This window comes from Stomoxys calcitrans, chromosome 1, assembly GCF_963082655.1.
Source record: "Stomoxys calcitrans chromosome 1, idStoCalc2.1, whole genome shotgun sequence".
Lineage (NCBI taxonomy): Eukaryota > Metazoa > Arthropoda > Insecta > Diptera > Muscidae > Stomoxys > Stomoxys calcitrans.
In genome coordinates, this window is record NC_081552.1 from 179,243,373 (window position 1) to 179,266,107 (window position 22,735).

General features: G+C 40.1%; 1 protein-coding gene across 1 annotated transcript in view; it reads right to left on the reverse strand.

Annotated features, from left to right (window-relative positions):
- Positions 1-863: 863 nt before the first annotated feature.
- LOC106094809 (homeobox protein caupolican) overlaps positions 864-22,735 on the reverse strand; it is a 204,175-nt gene continuing 182,303 nt past the window's right edge. Inside the window, exon 4 of the mRNA XM_059367969.1 lies at positions 864-1,002. Within this exon, the coding sequence (XP_059223952.1) occupies positions 864-1,002 (139 nt within the window). The remainder of the gene's footprint in view (positions 1,003-22,735) is intronic.

Sequence of the window (22,735 nt, forward strand, 5' to 3'; positions counted from 1 at the left end):
TGTTATAAAAAGCGTTTCACCTGGCCAAAATAAGGTACAAACCATGCTAAAGTGAACCTTTTTAGTAAACTAGATGTTTCTCACGCGTTTATAGCTTAGATGAATAAACCTTTTGCAGATTGTGAGTGGAGATGTGGGGCTCCTTGAAAATGTTAAGAACTTTGTAGTCGATGCTGAGAAATTTTAGGAAAAACTAATTTTTTATCTAAAAATGGTCAATTTTGGGACGGCCTTGTTGGTCAAATCGGTACTTCCGCTTCATTCATCGCATCTAAATTTAGCCCTCTTTAAAACATACAATAGAAAATAACACCTGCTGGAAAAATTTTACTTTTTTGCAAAAAATACCCTAGCTTTTGATTTTTTTGCAAATGTTAGCGAATAAATTTTGATCGGAAGGGAAAATTTGCATAATTTTTTTAACGCTCGTAGAATCTTATAACCTTTCTAACGATGTCTTAAATTTTTTAATCGGGATCCAAAAAGCCTTACAATTTCAGAAATACCGACCAAACCTTGACAAAAATTAAAAAAAATGGTTTTAAGTCCAATAACTCACAAACCGTTAGAGATATACTCAACATTTCCGCATGTATTTGTAGGGTTTTACGAGCTCTATCTTTACAAATATCAAGCCAATCGGCCTATAAATGACTGTTTGGCAAGCAGAACAAAGTTTGACATACTCAAGCCCTATGGATCAGCCTCTGGACCTACTAGGGTTTCCAAATTTTGCATAATTTTTGGAATTATTGGACATTGACTTTGTAAAGTTTGGTGTACTTATCTCTATCCGTTCAAAAGTTCCAGAATTATTTCCAATATTTTTCGATTTGGCAACACTGTCTTCCTTTTGATAAAATTTACTGCACTGGGTTTACAATATATTGCATTTGGTAATAATCTGCGCTGGGTGTTGGGCGTCCCTCTTTGATATTATTTAGCTGGTGTGATGAAGTTCTATTGGCTACAGTATCCCGGTGAATATACAGCAAGCCCGTTCTGTATGTGAAGGTTGTGAGTGGAACGATGAGATATTGGATAGCGGTTCTAAACATTGAGATATTACTTGCGGACCCTCCCCCTTACCCTAATTTTCAGAAACACCAGATCTCAGAGATGGGTGGAGCGAATTGAAATACAAGGTATTGGGGGGGGGGGGGGGGCATCACCCCTTTCCCAAAACACCCCCAGAGGGAAGCAATTTTTCGACCATGCATATATGTGGCTCAAATGAAAGTATTTTAGATTATAAAACCGAATTTGGTAACCTATTTTGGGGCCATGTGTTTGGGGCCGCCTCATCCTGTAAACTCCTCCTAAGCCAATGGCAATATGAGTTTAAAAAATTGGTATTTGAGAGAAGAGCACGATGCTGATATTTTTTCAGGGCCAAGTATCTGGGCACCCCCTTGGAATATCGGGCTGAAATAAAATATTTTAAGAATGGAGTACACCTTATATCCAAACTTAAATTCGTAAACCAATAAAGATCATATGGGATTCAGATACAGGCACTTATATTATTAAACTGTTAGTCATACTATATTCGTGGCATGGTATATCACTAAAAGTTCTTTAATTGTCCAAAATAAATATTCCAAGGAATGTTTTGTTCTATATAAAGTAAAAGAAAGCGCAGCGGAGCGGGCCCGGGTCAGCTCGTTGTTTCATAAAAGTGAATCAATACACACGTTTTATCTGATCATCCACAAATGTTTGTAAATCTAAAACAGTTTTTGTGAAGGAAACATTCACAGATGTTCAACAATTTGTCAACATGTAGTGCAAATGCTTTTTTTAAGATTTAAAAAATATTGCTGCTTAGAATCGAACCTGTGTATCATCCATCGCATGATTTTGTGTTTAAAAACACCTTGCCACATTACCCTACTGCCGCCTATGTACAATGTTTTAAGAGTCATTTGAACTTTAGGTTGGTACACATCAGTGATGGGCACACTAACACTGTTGAAAAGGCCAAACTGTGTTTGTGTGGGAATCATCAAACATCAGCTAATTGAAATAGAGGCAGTCGAACGAAGACACACTGTCCGTGTACTTCTATTCGTTTTTAATATGCCCTAGGGAATTAGAATTAGAAGAGTTAATATGCTGCCAATCTATGGTATACATACACATTTTGTAGGAAAGATGTTCACAACTGTCGGTACCTAACACAACAAATTGGTCCAAAGCAGATGGGCCGAAAGGGTCTTGGAGATCTTCGACGATATTCGATAAGGTCAATTACTTTGGAGTACTCTTGGTTATAAAATTGAACTGGAAGTGCCATATTCGGGAGCGCACTGAAAAGTCTCACTGATGTTTGACACTATGCAGACGGGCCGTAGGGTGGAAATGAGTCCGAGGATTTTCCACTGCGGGAGAGTGTTTAGACCAAAACCAACTAACGCCTCAGTAGTTTGGTGGACGGGGATGGAGCAAAAATCCAACATGAGGACATTGCTGGTTTAGAGAACAAGTTGTCTGGCTAGAGGCGGGGAGATGAGTTCCTCGCCCACTAGCGCACTGGAGACAATTTTAGATATCCATCCCATAGACATACAAATTAAGTAAGAGACGGCCACTACGGCTATAAGAATTAAGGCGATGGGAGAGTGTATATAAGAAGCAGATCATATCATATATATATAGCGGCACAGTTTTGAATCGATGAAACTGTGGCATTGCCACCTGGAAGTTCATGTTACACCGACGGATCAAACTTAAGGACTGAGTAGGCCTGGGGTCTATATAGTGGACCCAGAGACTGAGACATGTTTCCGACTGCCTGACCATAGCCCGGTCATGCAGGAGGAAACCCGGATGATCACGGGATGATTGAGGTAGAATGGTGTCTACGCGAGCACTTCGAATGTCAACATGGGTATTGGGCTTTAACAACCACGATGATTAACGCCCACGCATGACATAAATATTGGGGAAAAAGTGTGACAAGGCACGCCGCAGGGGGGCCTTTTATCGCCTCTCCCATTGGTGACCACCATATGTGACCTGCTACGCACACGATGTTATAATACTTCTAAGGGGTAAGGATCCGAACCAGCTATGCAGAATGGCCGAAAGGGTCTTGCAAATCGCATATGACTGGGCTAGACCATGGGGCCTCAATGTTAACCCAAAGAAGACTGAAATATGCCTGTTCAAGAAGAAGACCAAGGTGGGCAAATTTGACGCACCACGTTTCCTCAATAAAACAATTTCGATATCTGACAAGGTCAATTATTTAGGTGCGATCTTGGGCAGAAAGCTTAATTGGAAGTGTCACATTCTGGAGCGTACTGAGAAGGCTCACAGATGTTGGACACTATTTAGACGGGCCGTAGGCTCAAAATTTAGCCCGAATCCAAGGATAGTCCATTGGCACTACAGTAGCAAGATTAGACCAATACGAGTACTTATTTACGCCTCAGTAGTTTGGTGGAATGCGATGGTGAAAAGTGTGACAAAAGGACCATACAACAGGTTCAGAGAACATGTTGCCTTGGCATAGGCAGAGCGATGAGGAACACACCCACTAAAGCATTGGCGACTATTCTAGATATCCGACCCATAGACATACAGATAAAGTGTGAGGCAGCTCTTGCGGCTGTGAGACTTAAGGTGATCGGAGAATGGATTAAGGATGGGAGCAGCTCATACCATCGCGATTTAATCTAAGCGACGATAGAAAACGAGGAAGGAATGGAAGAAGTTTCCGATCGGATGTCCAAGACGACACCTGAGGTCGAATGCGAGGAATTGCTGCCAGCGGCACACTCTTGTATTGTCATTTGATAGATCATGTTACACATGTAGAGGACGGAGAAGTCTTGGGGGTCTGCATTGAGAACCCAGGGACTGAGATCTATTTTAGGCTGCTTAACCATAATACAGTGCTGCCGGCAGATCGGGCGATCACGGAGTGCGTGAGGTGGTGTGGTGTTAACGCGAGGACGTCGAATATGAACATCTTTACCGACAGTAAACAGGCCATAAAGGCAATAACAACCAGGAAGGTAAGATCACGAACAGTCTTGGAATGTAAGAAGGAGATTAACGCCTTCTCTGAGGATGCCACGATCTGCATCGTTTGGGTGCCGAGCCATTACGGAATAAGAGGGAATAAGAAAGCAGACGATTTGGCAGTGAAGTCCAGAGAACTGCCGTCAGTAAACTTGGCTAACCCGAAGACTTTCGGCTCGACCCAGTCGGAGATAAGGGCGTGGGCGACGAACACATGCAACACCGTGGAATAGCGAAACGGTCCGTAGGACGGCAAAAATCCTATGGGGAGATCTAGATCGTGAGAAGACGAGGAAATGAAGTAAGAAGGAGGTCAGTATAGCTCTCGGTATCATTAAATCGGTCCGACAAGTGATGGCATGTGTAGGGCATACGGGGAAGATGATGAGATGTTGGAGCATATGTGTCATTGCTCGGCTTTCGCGTCTAACAGATACCGGCACTTAATTTGGGACACAATACCAGACATGAACCAACTTAGGGGCGTGCCATGGATAACAATTAAGGATTTTGTAAGTAGCACGGAATTCCTAACTTAGATTTTACTTTTTTTATGTTGTTGTTACTTTTTTTAGTATTTAGAGCACACAACAAGCCGATTACTCGCATAGATGTATGTCCATAGTGGCATGGGGCGGATTAATATCCGCACCCTCTTTTCAATTTAAACTAACCCACACCAAAGCAGAAAAAGTTAAACTCAAAAGAACAAAACTTTTATTGCGCTTGCACGAACGCACTGTGGGATAGAATCGAAAAAAACTGATAAATAATCTGCCATTTGAGAACGGAGAAAACTATCTCGAAATTTTTTTCCAAATTCATTAGGCCCGTCTTCCTGCTGGCGTTTGGAAAATGGCCTTCCCTGAGGTGTTCTTCCAGACGGTTCAGGGTTAAGAACGCACAACTAGCCGATTACTGGCTTAGGTGTATGTCCATAGTGGCATGGGGCGGATTATCCCCTCGTAATGCTGGCGACATTTGTGAGGTACTTTGCCATGTTAAAACTTCCCCTCAAAGAGATGTCGCTCTGCGGCATGCCGTTTGGACTCAGCTATCATTGAGCTTAAAATTGAATAGGGGGCATAATACATGCGCACTTAATCAAAATATGTGGGGTAAGTGACAGCATGTGTAGGGCATGTAGCGAAGATGATGATGTTGGAACATTTTCTATGTCAATGTCAAGCTTTCCCAGCCCACAGACCCAAACTTATTGGCATATAATTGAAAACAATTAAAGGTCTTCCGAGCAGCATGGAATTCCTGATTAAGATCTCCTCGGGAATACTCTATGAATTTAGAGCGCACAACAAGCCGAATGCTTGTTAAGATATACGAGGTAGCTGAAAAGAAGAGCAACCAATTCAAACGACCACTCTTTTTATCATTCCAGAATCCATTGACTTTGCTCGATATAACCACATTGTGCCTTGACTTTTGCACAAAGCCAGTCAAAAAATGAGTTGCAAGCGCACAAGTATATCCGTTTATATCCGTTTAACCTTGCTCTCTTAGTTGACCCCAATAGTAAAGTCTAGGTATTGGCATCTTTCTAACCTGACAGCCACTGCGTGAACAAAATGAAGGGCGCTACATGATTCTTTGGCCATTTTGTGTTTACATGAGTTTTAGGTGACAGTGCCGAGCTGGTTGGTATTTCATGGTCTATAACCGAAATGTGTGCGGTCCCACGGCACAAAAGCAACTTATGAAATATATTCCCGTCAGTAAATCGCTTTAACTTTGGCGCCAGGCTCATTAGAACGATTGGGGAGCGGTGGCTCAAATTGTTGTACATGTTAGTAAACACAATAATTTTAATACTATACGAATAGGTCAATTGGGAAATTTTTCTCATCAGAGAGCACGACGTTTGGCAATTCGCCACGTTCACGCAAGCGTAGCAAATCCTTTGCGATGTTTTGTATGCTGTGGTATAAGAGTGTGTGCCTTTTGGAATTTGTAAGGCCTTAACCTTAAACTCATTTTCGACATTATTGCATCCATTCCCAGGATATTTTTAGTCGTTTAGCCATATTGCTGCCACTACGGCGTAGATTTCGTTCAATATGAGCCTTGACTCGTCGAACCATTTCAGGTGTTGTTACAATCTTTATTTGGACCACCAAAGTGACGTTTGGCAATGCTACCAGTATCATTATAACGATTTACTGTGCTATACAAAAACATTTTTTCTACCTTGAGGTGTTTGAGTTCGCTATTGCTGGGCGGTTGTGATTCCCTATCACGCATCACACTTTAATGCTTGAACTCCATCACGAATAACTTTCTTTTTAAATAAACTCGGAAGCTTTTGGTGGCTTGTAGCAATATAATGAGCTGTCAATAAAACGAATATCATGTAGATATCATTTCTAGTTTGATATATATAACAGTGTGAACTTTGTAATAATTCGTGTCAGCTACCCTGTATGTTCAAAGTTGTATGGGCGGATTAGAAGTCGCACCCTTTTTTCAAACTAAGCCTATGGTTTTCCAGAGATTTGAGGATTCTATTTCAGTTAAGCAGAATTTTTAGTTAAACGATATTTCATTTAACCGATTTTTATTGGAATGAATAAAACCAAAAAGTATGGTTCTTCCCACCAAGCTTCAATTAAGCGGTAGTTTTCACTAAAGCGTATTACAGTTATGCGGTTTCGACTGCATAACAAGTAACAAAAAACAAGTGAAAGCGTGCTATGTTAGGCCGGTCTGAATCAATAAGTCAAATCGGTAGATCGGTTTATATGGGAGCTATATCAGGTTATAAACCGATTTGGACCGTACTTAGCATAGTTGTTGAAAGTCCTAACAGAACAGCACATGCAAAATTTCGGCCAAATCAGACAAAAATTGCGGCTTCCAGGGGATCAAGAAGTCAAATCGGGAGATCGGTTTATATGGGAGCTATTACGCGTTCGACCGCTTTCGTGATTTCGACTAACGGACGGACGGACATGAGCCGGTCTAGCGACTCAGAACGTCGAGACGATCAAGACTATACATACTTTATGGGATGTTAGACGAATATTTCGAAGTGTTACGTATTAGTATACCCCCATCCTATGGTGGTGGGTATAAAAAGTAAACTTTGCGAAATTTCAGCTCAATATCTAAATTTTTAAGGATTGTAGCGTGATTACCACAGACCGACGGTCATGGCTAAATCGTGTTTGAATTTTAGAACGATAAAGAATATGTGTATACACATTGAAGGTTGAAATTTGATATTTCGATATGTTTCGTACGGAGTGACAAAATGAATATACCTCCATCCTTCGACAAAAAGACCAAACTGAAACCATTGCCTGAAAAGCAGAACTTCCAACCATGATAACGGCCATAAACTTTTTTCCACCAAAAACTTGTAGAAAAGGTTGTAGACAGCGTGTTTTCATTTTATGCGAATTTAGCCGGCATAGCACTTCAATAAAAACTGCCACAACTCACAGAAAACAAATGGGGGCAGGAAGATGGAGTGTGAATCTAGGGGGGTTTGGGCTACCCATACCGCTGTGTTGACATTGTGGAGCATAGAAGAACCCTTTTATTATGGTGATGCATGCGAGATACTTTTACACACTCACACACACATGAACACATCGGAAAATGTAAAATTGCAAAAATGGTCATCACACACATTGTGATGTCGGCTGGGGTAATGCTGTCTGTCCTTCCCCACCACATGTATGTTTGGTGGTGTGAGTCTATTGCACGTCATGGCGTATGAATTTGAGTTGCAAATGGGCAAAGTTTGATTCTAAGATGAGACCAGACAGACGAACAGTTGCGCAGCCTGTCATTGTTTATGTCGCTTTTTGTCCTAGGCAGTGCATACATCTGCAAAGCCTACATAAGAGTGCTTACATATATGTGAGTATGTTACTGTGTACTTTTGTGTGTGTAAGAAGAAGTGTCCTTTTTAAGTAGACACATGTAAGTGGACATGTGTCCATATGTATGTGCATGCTTTTGCTCATGTGGATGTATATACCCATATGGGTTTTAGTCGAATTTTAAGCAGAATGCAAATGCTGTTGCGGTGTTTAGTTTATGTAAAATGAAAGAACTTTCACCACAAGGCAACAGCACCATCTCATGCAACAAACACTTGGCCATTGAACTATATATGGGTGTGTGTATGTGCGTACACACATACTGACAGGGTAGGTAGGCTAGGCTTTTGTTTTTGTTGCTCATAATACTTATTGCTGTTGCAACAATGGCTTCTCACATAGGCAAGTCCAACCGTTCGGTCGGTCGGTCGTTGATACATTAAAACTCACTCTTCTCTCTCTTCTCACTCTATATCCTTTGCATTCATAAAATAGCCTTGATAAGCAGTAATGTTATGCTAAATAGCAGCTGGAAGTACATTCTGCTAAACTATAGAAGAATTTTTTTATGAGAATCGAATGAATTTGACAATATTGGCTGAAGACTGGAGGAGCTGTGGACAAATTCAGCTTTACCCAAATACGACTTCAATGGTATCGCATTTAGAGTGGGTACCTTTACAGTTGCATAAATATTAAACAAACACTACGTAATTTGGGAGCGCTAGCAGTTTAAATTTTCTAAATGAATGCTATATACAAATAAGATGTGTCTAACCCATATTCCTATCGAGAGATAAGTTCATATAGTAATTATACAAAAACATAGTCCGGTTTGAATCACATCGAACGAGAGTGTTGCTATTTTATTGGTCTACTGTGTTGCCAATAAATGCACTTTTGTGTATGCAATTTTTAAATGACATTTACCCCAAAGACCGTTGACTTTAAAGCAAAGCAGAAGCTTACTTCTTATACGTGAGCACATAGGATTATATACAATTTATATACGAGTGTGTTTATTTGTATACAGAAATATGTACGAATGTGTGTATGTTTGTATGTTATTTGCATATGTGATGAGAAACTCAGACATGTATATATGTGTATCGTTCCTTTATTAAAGTCTATAACGACTCCATTTCCAACTTCTTCTCGTTCTTCTGAATATTCGAATAAAGCATTAACTTTCTCCCTTCTTTTGGATAATGTCTTTTGTGTTGATTGAAAAGTCTGTTGAAAGCTATTTAGGATTTAAGTTAACATCACATGGAAACTTTAGCAAATTTGTGCAATGGTCAAAGAAAATTTTATAATGAATAATTTTAAAGTAAGTGTACGTTATAAATTGTATTGAAATATTGTAAGGACACTTTAGAGACCATGGGATAGAAATAAGGTAACAAAAAAGAGTATTCAATATAGTAGTGTCACATACTAAAAGTATGTAAACTAGTGCAGTTTAGGTTGAATGGGTTGTCTACCATAGGTGAGTTCAATTGAAGGCCGGTTTGGCCCATTGTAATACCCTTGAGAGAAAAAGAGATTATAAACGAATAAAAGAAACAAAATATAAGTGAAATCGGATTATGAATGCGCCTTTTATGGGGCCAAGACTTAAAATCGAGAGATCGTTCTATGTGGCAGCTATATCCAAATCTGGACCGACTTGAACCAAGTTGAAGAAAAATGTCGAAGAGCCTAACACAACTAACTGTCCCAAATTTAGGCACAACCGGACAATAAATGCACCTTTTATGGCCCAAAACCTTAAATCGAGAGATCGGTCTATATAACAGCTATATCCAAATCTGGATCCATCTGGCCAAATTAAAGAGAGATGTCGAGGAGCCTAATACAACTCATTGTCCCGAAATTCAGCAAAATCGGATAATAAATGCGGCTTTTACGGGGCCTAAGACCCTAAATCGGCAGATCGGTCTATATGGCAGCTATATCCAAATCTGGACCGATCTCGGCTAAATTGTAGAAATATGTCGAGGGGTTTAACTTAACTCACTGTAGCAAATTTCGCCGACATCGGGGAATAAATACGCCTTTTATGGGCCCAAAACCATAAATCGAGAGATCGGTCTATATGGCAGCTATATTCAAATCTAGTCCGATCTGGACCAAATTGAAAGGGGATGTCGAAGGGCCTAACACAACTCACTGTCCCAAATTTTGCCAAAATCAGACAATAAGTGCGCCTTTTATGGGCGCAAGACCTTAAATCGAGCGATCGGTCTATATGGCAGCTATATCCAAATCTGGACCGGTTTGGGCCAAATTGAAGAAAGATGTCGACTGGCCTAGTACAACTCACTGTCGAAAATTTCAGCCTTAACCTGCTTATGAACAAAAAAAAAATAATCTGTGCAAAGTTTCAGCTCAATTTCTCTATTTTTAAAGACTGTAGCGTGATTTCAACAGACATGGCTAGATCGTCTTAGATTTTTACGCTGATCAAGAATATATATACTTTAAAGGGTCGGAAATGGATATTTCGATGTGTTGCAAACGGGATGACTAAATAAATATACCCCCATCCTTCGGTGGTGGGTATAAAAATGGAGAACATGAGCGGGGGTGAAAATGCCTACCACTCACGCAAGCACGTATGTACCAAATGCCTGCACAAGGCCATTCATTTCCGATTTCAAGACACGCTAGCAACCATGTAGTATTTCAAGAACTGAAATCTTCGTTTAAAAATTAAAAAATTGTATGAGACACTTGAGAACTGAGTTAAGCAGATAACAAGTCACGAAGACAACGAGGTGAGTGAATGTAAAAAGAGAGATTAATTAAGATTTGAATGAGTGCACGTTGTACAATGCATTTATTCGCATGTATGATTCAGGCAAAGCTCTTTTCTTCTCTCGTTGCATTCACTCACTTCGTATTTCAGTTCTAGAAATACTTTATGGTTGTTAGTGTGTCCTGAAATCGGAAATGAATGATCTTGTGCAGGCCTTTGATACATACGTGCTTGCGTGAGTGGTAGGCATTTTCACCCCCGCCCAGGATCTCCATTTTTATACCCACCACCGAATCTTAAATGATTAACCAAAATTTATCTGAGTTGGACGGGAAATAGTGGTCCTATTTGAGTTTTAACGATACTCTGCTGATTTTCAATCGAATTAAAATTCGGAGACATTGGGTGCCACTCTAGGACAGATATTTTATTGCTCCTATACCAAGAAGTGGCCTAAAAAGTTCTTATCCAGTCGGAAAATTTGTCTGACTTGCCTATAGTTTTCCGATAATGGAAAGATACAATTCTGTAATTTGGAGATATTATGATGCCACACATACGATACAAGAAGCCCACTCGATTGTCCCCTGTTTGCTGAGGCTTTAGCCGGTCTCATTACATGGAGTTATCCCCTATACGATCTCTTTTGTAGAAATTAAGTAAGAACTTTAATATTTTACAAACTTTTTTCCTTCGTTTAGGAGAGGTGAACAGATTTTTCTGATCGTTCTATACTTCGCCTCACAACTTTCGGTTTCTTGATGCAAGTTTCCTTTTTGGGTATCTATTTCACAGCATTATCCATCAGTATTTTTGAAACCGTAAGCAATTCAACCGCTTTCCGATAGTAATTTCCTAAGTATAGTAGCTTTTGAATATTTTTTTTTTTTTTTTGGACAGGGTCACAGTGCCTTGATCTGCCTAGGTTTAAAGTAAAAAAAATTTAAGTTAAAATAAAATGTTTGATCTAAACTCTTGTTTTAACATTCTAACAAACAAATAAGTAACGTCTTTTGAAGTCACTTGAAGTAACGTCTTTTTATGAATTTTAAAAATTTTTTAAAGGAATTTACTTACCGTCCACATTATTTCGCACAACCTAAAATTGGACGTTTTGTAGCAATAGTGCTTTCTTGGGAAATATCGGAGCATGTTTGTCATTTTCGCAACGGGAATATCTTGTACAGTGTATATGCAATAAAAAATTTTAAGAAACCATAAATTTAGCTTTCACCTTACTCGCTTTAGAATCCTTTATTTGTCAAGCCGCTGCGATTATTTTTTCGCACATAACTGTACATATACTATATTAACCACCTTTCATCATAATCCGGTGACAATTGGATCATTTATGAATCCATAGTAGCTTTATCGAAATATGGTCCCATTTGGACCAAACTCGGCACGGACATCGCGAAATCGGTATATATGCTATATCCAAATATAACCCGATCTGAACCATATAGAACACGGAAATCCCAAACCAAACATAGCTCGCTGTGTTAAATTTCAGCGCAACCTGATAATAATTGTGACTTCTATGGGTCCAAAACCTTAAATCAGGAGATTGATCTCAATGGCAGCTATATTCAAATATAGACCGATCTTAGCCATATCGAATACGGATGTCATAGAGCCTCTAACAGCTCAGTGTGCCAAATCGGAAATCGGGTAATAAACGCTGCTTTTGTGGGCCCCAAGACTTAAACTGGGAGATAGGTATATATGGTCTCTATATCAAAATAAAGCTAAATCTTGACCATAGGCGGTACGAATTTCGAGTTGTTTAACGTATCTCAACGCGTTGAACTTCAGTAAAAGCGGATAGAAAATGTGGTTTTAACTGACCTAATATCATAAAGGCGGGAGGCCTGTATATTTATATGGCAACTTATATTTACTTATACAATAGTTCGATCTTTAAAATACTCGGTACGAATGTCGAGGACCCTAAGGCATTTCATTGTGCCAAATTTCGGCGAATTCGGTTGATAAATGCACCTTTTGACCTTAAATCGGGGGATAGGAATATAGACAGATATATCCAATATAAACCGTATTGAACAAGGATATAGAGGGGGTTAACACAACTCACTGTCCCAAGTTTCAGCGAATTCGGGCTACGACCTTAAATTGGCAGATCGGTTTATATGGTGACTATATCAAGTCGTAATCCGAAAAAGCCGATCTTCGAATTTTTCCCACCTATGGACAAAAAAAAATTGTCAAAAGTTTTATCTCAATATCAAATAGTTCTGTAGAATGCAGCATGATTTCAATAAACAGATTACCATAAATTATTACGACTATCACGAATGTATATAGGGTCGGAAATGAATATTTCGATATGCTCCCAACAAATGAAAAAATTATCTTTCGGTGTTGGGCCAAAAAATCATGCAGGTTAAAGCATCTTGTCCATTACTCTATATTTTCTTTCTGCCAGGACGGGCCATTGACAAAAACGATTGTAGGTGGTGCATTAATTCCAACTCCTCCGAAAACCTGGTAACCCTCTGATTCCATAAGTATTATTAGATGTACCTGTCACATATCGATTTATTCCTAGCCTGCCTTTTGGCAACTTCATACCCCTCATCACTCTATGGCCTGGGACATGAATTCTGTCCCACCTGACTATCAGCATAGATCTTAACTATCCGGCAAAACGTACCTACTTAAATCTATTTTGCAAACAGATCAAAAGCGTTAAAGACGACGCCAAAATAAAAAAAGTTACTCTCAAAACCCATGGCCGAACTGAAACTTTAGAAGACGACATGATGAAAACTCATTATCCAAAGAGATACAACAGAAAACATGGAGATTCCAAATTCGAGAACAATGAGATTGATCGAAGGCTGATAATAACGGAATTTATGGTTAAGGAAGCCTTAAGGAGCTTTCAACCATTTAATCAGGACCTGATGGAGCCTTTCCAGCGTTACTGCAGAGAGAGAGACAGGCGGGCTATCTGGTGTTCCACCTGTCAGATATATTCACTGTGCGTGCCTAGGGGCGTACTTATACCCAATCCTGCCAAGGGCACCAAATTCCTATAATCCGTACGTCCTTTCTACTCAAAATCATGGAACATATTATGGGTACCATTATAACGAGTAGGACATCCAGCGAATTGTTCAGCTACAACCAATATGCTTATGCCAAAAGAAGATCGGTAAAGGCAGCCCTGAACGAGGTTGTGCTTAAAGTAGAAGAATCCTTTGATGTCAAAAAAAAAAATAAGGAAGAAATTATCGCTACTCTTAAGTGTGACCACCATAAATAACTGATTGCGTATGCTGACTGAGGAAGGATATGAACCCGTCTGCTACGCAGATTTTCTAATACTTCTAATTGATGGTTGGGCACTATGAGGAATTAAGTCGTATTGGGGCCTGAATCCGAGGATAGTCCACTGGCTTTACAGGAGCGTGATCATACCACTACTAACTTACGCCTCTGTAGCTTGGTGGACTGCGATGGAGAAAAAGTGCAACGTAAGGACAATACAACATGTTCAGAGAACATATGGTCTTGGCTTAGGCGGAGCGATGAGTACCATTCCCAATAGGGCACTGGAGACTATGGATATCCGACCCATTAACATACAGATTAAGTGTTAGGCAGCCACTGCGGTTATGAGACTTAAGGCGGTGGGAGAATGGTTAGAAGATAGGAGCAGGTATAATCGAGGCAACGATAGGAGACCTGGTGAGGAATGGAAGAGGTTTCCGATCTGATATATGAGACGACACTTGTGGTCGTGTGCGAGGCACTTCTGCCAGCTGCACAGTCCTGGATTTACGGAACTCGGTATTGCCATCTGGAAGGTCATGCTACACAGATGGATCAAACTAGAGGACAGAATGGGCCTGGGGGTCTATATTGAGAACCTAGAATCTGAGATCTGTTTTACATTCGAGTGATCACGGAGGACAAAGAACGTCGAGTGTAAACATCTTTGCGAACAATAAACTGACCGTCAGGCAATAACAACCAGGATGGTAAAGACACGAAGAGTCTGGGAGTGAAAGAAGGAGATTTACGGCTTTTCTGCGAATAGCACGATTTTTATCGTTTGGATGCTGGGCCAGAGCGGAGTAAGTGGGAAAGAAAGTCCTGACGATTTGGCAGTGAAGGTCAGAGGACGGCAGTCAATAGACTTGGTTAACCCGAAGCCATTGGGGTCAACGCAGTTAAAGTTAAGGGCGTGGGGGACGAATGCTCATGTAACACTGTGGAACAGCGATACGTTCGGTAGGACATAAATCTTTTGGAGAGAAGCGGATAGTGAGAAGACGAGGTTATTACTGAAGGGAAGTTAGAAAGAGATTAGTATAGCTTCCGTTTTCATAACAGGACATATAGGACTATGAAGCTCGTTTATGCAAAATCGTTGCGGCAAGGGATAGCATGTGTATGGCATGTGGGGAAGGTAATGAGATGTTGGAGTATTTCCTATGTCATTGCCCGACTTTTAAACAGACACCGGGAAATAGGTGGAGACACAATAACATACATGAACCAACTTAGGACATGAACCAACTTATGGATTTTGTAAGTAGCACGGAATTCCTGACTAAGATCCTCTTTGTTTAGTATTATTTAGTATTAAGAATGCGAGACAACCTGATAACTAGCTTAGGTGTATGTCCATAGTGGCATATCTTACCCAGAAAGACCATTTCTTTTAAAATCTTTTAACATGTTTTGAAGTTGAGATATATGACATTTTATGTATATATGAAACTTTGGTGCATGCATTGAACCATTTTTCCTTAAATTAATTGTATGTATATTCCGTTATCCTGGCGGTATTAATGACTCCATTGACATCAAATTCTTAAAGACAACTGTGGAATATTGAATCAATTTTTCCTTACTTTTCTTAACAATGTAATCTTTTAAATCTCAACTATGTAAGACATTATTTACCATAAACCATTGAAAATCCCTATCGTCGTAATTGTCATTATAAACAACACTTACACTACACTTTGTGGGATAGGAACAACATCGTCCTTTTCATAGTATTGCCAGTGCCAGTGCCAATGCCACTTCTACATAAGTGCCACAATAATCTCCAAAGAGCATTTAGAGATGACGATACAACAATAAAGAACTTCTTAAATTGTTGGCAAAATTCCGAACTTTTGAACTGGTTGTAATAAAAAATGGCCAACTCAAGCAAACTCCCTTGCCCGTCGACGTGAGATAATTCCAGCTGCTGGTGATATCATGAAGTAGAACAACATTTACAACAACAAAAACTGAAGCATTTTACCAAAAAGGGACCATGGGTTGGTGATGCATTCATCGAACAAAAACACTTTCTTTTATTCACACGATTTCAAGGAACGGCCATAGCTCACATAAGAAGGATTTAAGCTGTGCAACAGTGGCTAACAGAGTTCTATATTCCTTTAGTGGGTTGCCTCTAGGGATAAACAAGGACCTAGAGCTAAAACAACGATAAGATATAAATTAAGCTAAAATATACTAAACACGTAGCACAGTTTTGACTTGCCACTCAAAACTTTGTATCCTCAACTCCATGTACCATACGCTATCTTAGCGTTGACGAAGGCCACCGCAGCGAAGAGGTTAGTTAACATGTCCGCATGTGACTCTGATCTTTTGGGTTTGAATCCTGGCGAGAACATCATTAGCAAAATTCAGCGGTGATTATTCACTCCTAATGCTGGCGACATATGTGGGATACTGTACTAGCTGTTACACTTCTCCAACAAGAGGTATCGCACTGCGGCACGCCGTTCGGACTCGGCTATAAAAAGGTTGCCCCCTATCATTGAGCTTAAACTTATATCGGACAGCATGTATGCATGTATTTAAAATGGTCATTGGATGCGTTTACGAGTATTTAACTGTCTATCTAATGTCAAGGGTGATCATACAAGTACCATACTCTACATACGCCTTGGTTTGTATTGAACATGCGATTGATCCGATATTCCAATAATAATGGGGACCATTTTAGCAGACGCACTGATCTAAATTAACCTGAGGCATACCATCTGACAACACAAGGAAGCTAGTTGGAGAGAAAACAAAATGCAACTGGATACTAGATGGCAGTCGCAGAATGCGTGAGGACGTCGAGTATTAACATCTTTACGGACAGAAATCTAACCATTAGGACAAATATAAGCAGGACGGTACAGTAACGAAAAGTCTTGGATTATAGAGAGAATATTAACGCCTTTTTTAAGCATTGCACGATCCGCATTGTTTGGTTGCCGGGCCACAATGGAGTAAGGGGGAATGAAAGAACAGACAGTTTGGCCAGAGGGATGTAATCACCTTTACGGGTCTACGCAGTCCGAAGAACACTGTGAAATAGGGAAACTGTCGCACAGTAGGCTAGATAAAGAAAAAAACTAGCAAAAAATATGCCGTATGAGAACGGGTACAGATATATGTTTGTTAGATGGTAAGAGCTGAGGTGCCAGTTCGTGTGCAAAAATTCAAGTGCCTAGGTTGTCCGGACGCCTTTTGGCAGGTAGGTCTACAATATCTCTTCTTGTTTCAGGGATACTCGACTTAATTTTTTTTTGCGATTTTAACCAATACCGGCTTCATATTGTACTATTTACGAAGGCATTTGAGGTTCGATTTTCATTTTTACGCATGGTCTGGATTTGTGAAAAAATTTACAATGACTCTGCCGCAAAAAGTGTTCACATCATAAGAAATTTATACAGTTTGGGAGTACAAATATGTGAAAAAACCTCCCCCTTACCCTAATTTTCAGAAATGCCAGATCTCGGAGATGGGTGGTGCGATTTAAGCGAAATTTTGTATGCTCTCATATAGTACCCTAAAAATAAAAATTTGGTATCCAAATTTCGGATGGGGCACCTAGGGGGGCCGCCCCACCCTAAAACCTACCAAACATATATTTAGACCAATCACGACAATATGGGACTCAAATGAAAGGTATTTTGGATAAGAAAACGCATCTGATATACAATTGTCGAACCAAGTGTAAGGGGGACCACCCCAACCCCCAAAACACCCCTAAATCGGACATATTACCCGACCATGGCAATATGGGACTCAAATGAAAGGTATTTGCGAGTAGAATACGAATCTGATATCCAAATGTGGGACCACGTTTCTGGGGGTCCACCCCTTCCCAAAACACCCCCCAAACAGGACTTATTTACTGACCATGGGAATATCGGGCTTAAATAAAAAGTATTTGAGTGTAGAATAATAATCTAATATCCAAATATGGGACCAAGTGTTTGGGGGCCGCCTCTCCCCAAAAACCTCCCCCAAAGGGGACAAATTTACGACCATAGCCAAATGGGGCTCAAATAAAAGGTCTTTGGGAGTAAAGCACAAATCTGGTATCAATATTCGGGAAAAGTGTCTATGGGGCCACCCTACCCTCACAACACCACCCAAATAGTAAGTGTTTGGTGACTTTTGCAATATGAGGCTCAAATAAGAGGGTTTTTAGAGTGGAACACGAATCCGATATATATTTTCAAGACCAACTCTGAGTGGCCGCCCATCCCCCAAAACACCCCCCAAGCCGGTCATGTTTGCCGACTATGGAAATATGGGGCTCAAATTAAAGGTATTTAGGAGTAGACCACGTATCTGATATCAACATTAGGGACCAACTGTTAAGGGGACGTTCCACCACCATAACAATCCCCAAATAGGACGTATTTGCTCACCAAGACAATTTGGGTCTTAAAGAGAGTGGAACTAAACACTTATAGTTTTTAGGACCAATACCACAAACCGGACATATTTGCTGACTTTTGCAATAAAGAGTTTAAATGAGATTAGAAAACGAATTTGATATCCAATTTTGAGGCCAATGCCAATATGGGGTTCAAATAAATGATATATAGATATATGAGAATAGAGCACGTTGCTGATATATTTTCGGGCTTAGTGTTTGGGGGACCTCCCCAAAACACTCCTAAATCGGGCATATTTACAGACCATGTCAATGTGGAGCTTCAATGAAAGGTATTCGGGGGTAGAGCAAGAATTGATACCCATTTTCGGGACCAATTTTCTGAAGGGTCTACCCCTTTCACAAAATACCCCACAAACAGCAATTTTTTTACTGACCATCGCAATATGGGGCTCAAATAAAGGTATTTGGGAGTAGAATACGAATTTGATATCTAAATGTAGGACCAAGTATTTAGCGCATCACCCCTTCCCCAAAAGGTAAACAAATTTCGACCATGCCAATATGCGGCTTAACTCAAAGGTATTTGAGATCAGAAAACAAATTTGGCTACTAATTTTGGGGCCATGTGTTTGGGGGACGCTTCATCCTCTAACTCCCCTTAAACCAATGACAATATGCGGTTTAAATAAATGGTATTTGAGAGAAGAGCACAGTGCTGATTTTTTTTTAGGGCCAAGTGTCCGGGGGACTACCTCAACCCCGAAAACACCACTAAATCGGACATCATGAGAATATCGGGCAGAAATAATGTCTTTTAAGAATGGTGTACACCTTACATCCAAACTTAAATTCGTAGACCAATAAAGATCATATGGGATTAAGATAAAGGCACTTATATTGTTAAACTGTTAGTCAAGCCATACACTATTTTCGTAGTGTGGTATTTCAGTAAAAGCTCTTTAATTGTCGAAAATAAATATTCAAAGGAAACTTTTGTTTCATATAAAGTAAAAGAAGGCGCAGCGGAGCGGGCCCGGGTCAGCTAGTAAAATATAAAAAACACCTCCGAAGAATGAGGGTATATTCATAAGTCAATCCCATTGCAACACTTCGAAATATCCATTTCCAACCCTGTAAATCTAAGACGATCTAGCAATGTCCGTCCATATGTCTGTTGAAATCACGCTACAGGCTTTAAAGTTACAGATATTGAACTGAAATTTTGCACAGATTCTTTTTTATACCCACCACCGAAGGATGGGGGTATATTCATTTTGTCATTCCGTTTGCAACACATCGAAATATCCATTTTCGACCCTATAAAGTATATATATTCTTGATCAGCGTAAAAATCTAAGACGATCTAGCCATGTCCGTCCGTCTGTCCGTCAGTCTGTTGAAATCACGCTACAGACTTTAAAAATAGAGATATTGAGCTTAAATTTTGCACAGATTCTTTTTTTGTCCATAAGCAGGTTAAGTTCGAAGATGGGCTATATCGGACTATATATTGATATAGCCCCCACATAGACCGATCCGCCGATTTAGGGTCTTAGGCCCATAAAAGCCACATTTATTATCCGATTTTGTTGAAATTTGGGACAGTGAGTTGTGTTAGGCCCTTCGACATCCTTTGTCAATTTGGCTGAGATCGGTCCAGATTTGGATATAGCTGTCATATAGACCGATCCTCCGATTTAGGGTCTAAGGCCCACAAAAGCCACATTTATGGTCCGATTTCGATGAAATTTGGGACAGTGAGTTGCCTTAGGCCCTTTGACATGTTTCTTTAATTTGGTCCAGATCGGTCCAGATTTAGATAAAGCTGCCATATAGACCGATCCTCCGGTTTAGGGTCTTAGGCCCACAAAAGCCACATGTATTATCAGATTTTGATGAAATTCGGGGCAGTGAATTGTGTAAGGCCCATCGACATCCTTCGTTTATTTGGCTCAGATCGGTCCAGATTTGGATATAGCTGCCATATCGATCGATCCTCCGATTTATGGTGTAAGGTCCATAATAGCCACATTCATTATCCGATTTTGCTGAAATTTGGGACAGTGAGATGTGTTAGGCCCTTTGACATATTTCTTCAATTTTGTCCAGATCGGTTCAAATTTGGATATAGCTGCCATATAGACCGATTTCTTGATATATGGTTTTGGGCCCATAAAATGCTCATTTATTGCCCGATGTCCCCGAAATTTGGAACAGTGAGTTAAGTTAAGCCCCTTGACATACTTCTGCAATATCGCACATATCGGTCCAGATTTGGATATAGCTGCCATATAGACCGATATCTAGGTTTTAGGTTTTGGGGCAATAAAAGACGCATTTATTGTCCGAAGTAGCTGAAATTTGAGACAGTGAGTTTGGTTAGGCTCTTCGACGTCCTTCTTCAATTTTGCCCAGATCAGTCCAGATTTGAATATAGCTGCCATATAGACCGATCTCTGGATTTAAGGTTTAGGGCCCATAAAAGAGGCATTTATTGTCCGATTTCGCCGAAATTTGGGAAAGTGCTTAGTGTTAGGCTCTTCGACATGTTTATGCAACTTGGCCCAAATCGGTCCAGATTTGGATATAGCTGCCATGTAGACCGATATCTCGATTTAAAGTCTTGGCCCCATAAAAGGCGCATTTATAATCCGATTTCACCGAAATTTGACACAGTGACTTATGTTCGGATTTTCGACATCCGTGTCGTATATAGTTCAGATCGGTATGAGGTATATGACTATAAGGTATGAAATTTTCACCGAATTTTATGAAAGGTGGTTTACATATATACCCGAGGTGGTGGATATCCAAAGTTCCGCCCGGCCGAACTTAACGCCTTTTTACTTGTTTGTCCATAGGCAGGTTAGAAGATGGGCTATATCTTGATATAGCCCCCATATATAGCGATCTGCCTATTTAAGGTTAGGTTAGACCCATAAAAGCCACATTTATTATCCGTTTACGCTGAAATTGGAAACACTGTCTTGTGTTAGGCCTCTAGACATCCTTGTTTAATATGACCCAGATCGGGTCAGATTTGGATATAGGTGCCTATAGACCGATCGCTTGATTTAAGGCCTTGGGCCCATACTAGGCGCATTTATTGTCCGATTTCGCAGAAATTTGGTATAGCGATTTGTGTAAGGCTCCTCGACATTAGTGTTCAATACGGCTCAGATCGGTCAAGATTTGGATATAGCTGCCATATATGCCTATCTCCCGATTTAAGGTTTAGGCCCGTAAAAGGTGAATTTTTTAACCGATTTTGCTCAAATTAGGCACAATGAGTTGCGTTAGGCCCTCGACATTCGTTCCGAGCATGGTTGCCATATATGTAGACCGATCTCTCTATGTATGGTCTTGTGCCCATAACAGGCGTATTTATTGTCCGATTTCGCTGCAATTTTAAATAACTAGTTGTGTTAGGCTCCCCACATCCCTGTTTAACACGGCTCAGATCGGTCTAGATTTGGATGTAGCTGCCACATCTACTGATCTTCCGATTGAAGGTTTTCGGCCCATAAAAGGTGAACTCATTAACCGATTTCGTTGAGATTTACCAAAATGAGTTCTGTTGGGCCCTTCGTCCCGAGTATGGTCCAGATCAGGCTATATTTGATATAGCTGCCATATATATGTCTTCTTTTATTCCATATGGATACCCACCACCTCGGGTATATATGTAAACCACCTTCCATCAAAATCCGGTGAAAATTGCATACCTTATGTCCCACAGCAGTTATATCGAAATATGTTCCGAGTTGGACCAAATACTAATAAGTACAAGTCATTGTTCAATTGTGTATAACAAAATATTGGCCTTCTTAGTAGCTATATCTACAAATAAACCGATCTGAACCATATACGACACAGATGTCAAGCCTAACATGAATCACTGTGTCAAATTTCAGTGAAATCGGATTATAAATGCGCCTTTTATAGGGCCAAGACTTTAAATCTAGAGATCGGCCTACATGGCAGCTATATCCAAATCTGCACCGATTTGGGGTAAGTTGCAGAAAAATGTCGAAGAAAAAGACGTTTTTGTGGCAAATTTCAGCTCAATATCTCAATTTTTTAAGGCGCTAGAGTGATTACAACAGACAGACGGGTAGACCGACAGACGGGCAGACACACGGACATTGTTAAATCGTCTTAGAATTTTACGACGATCCGAAATATATATACTTTGTATGGTCGGAAATTGATAATTCGATGTGTTTCAAACGGAATGACTAAATGAATATACCCCCTATTCTACGGTGGTGGGTATAAAAATGACGATTGTGCAACCATCTTGAAACATTTTTTTTTTGGTTTCTTAGGGACAATTTTATCTGCAAATATTTTTTGTTCTTAGATTTTGTTTTGAAAATCGGACCATAAAGGGAGATTTGGCCCCAACAAATTTCTGAA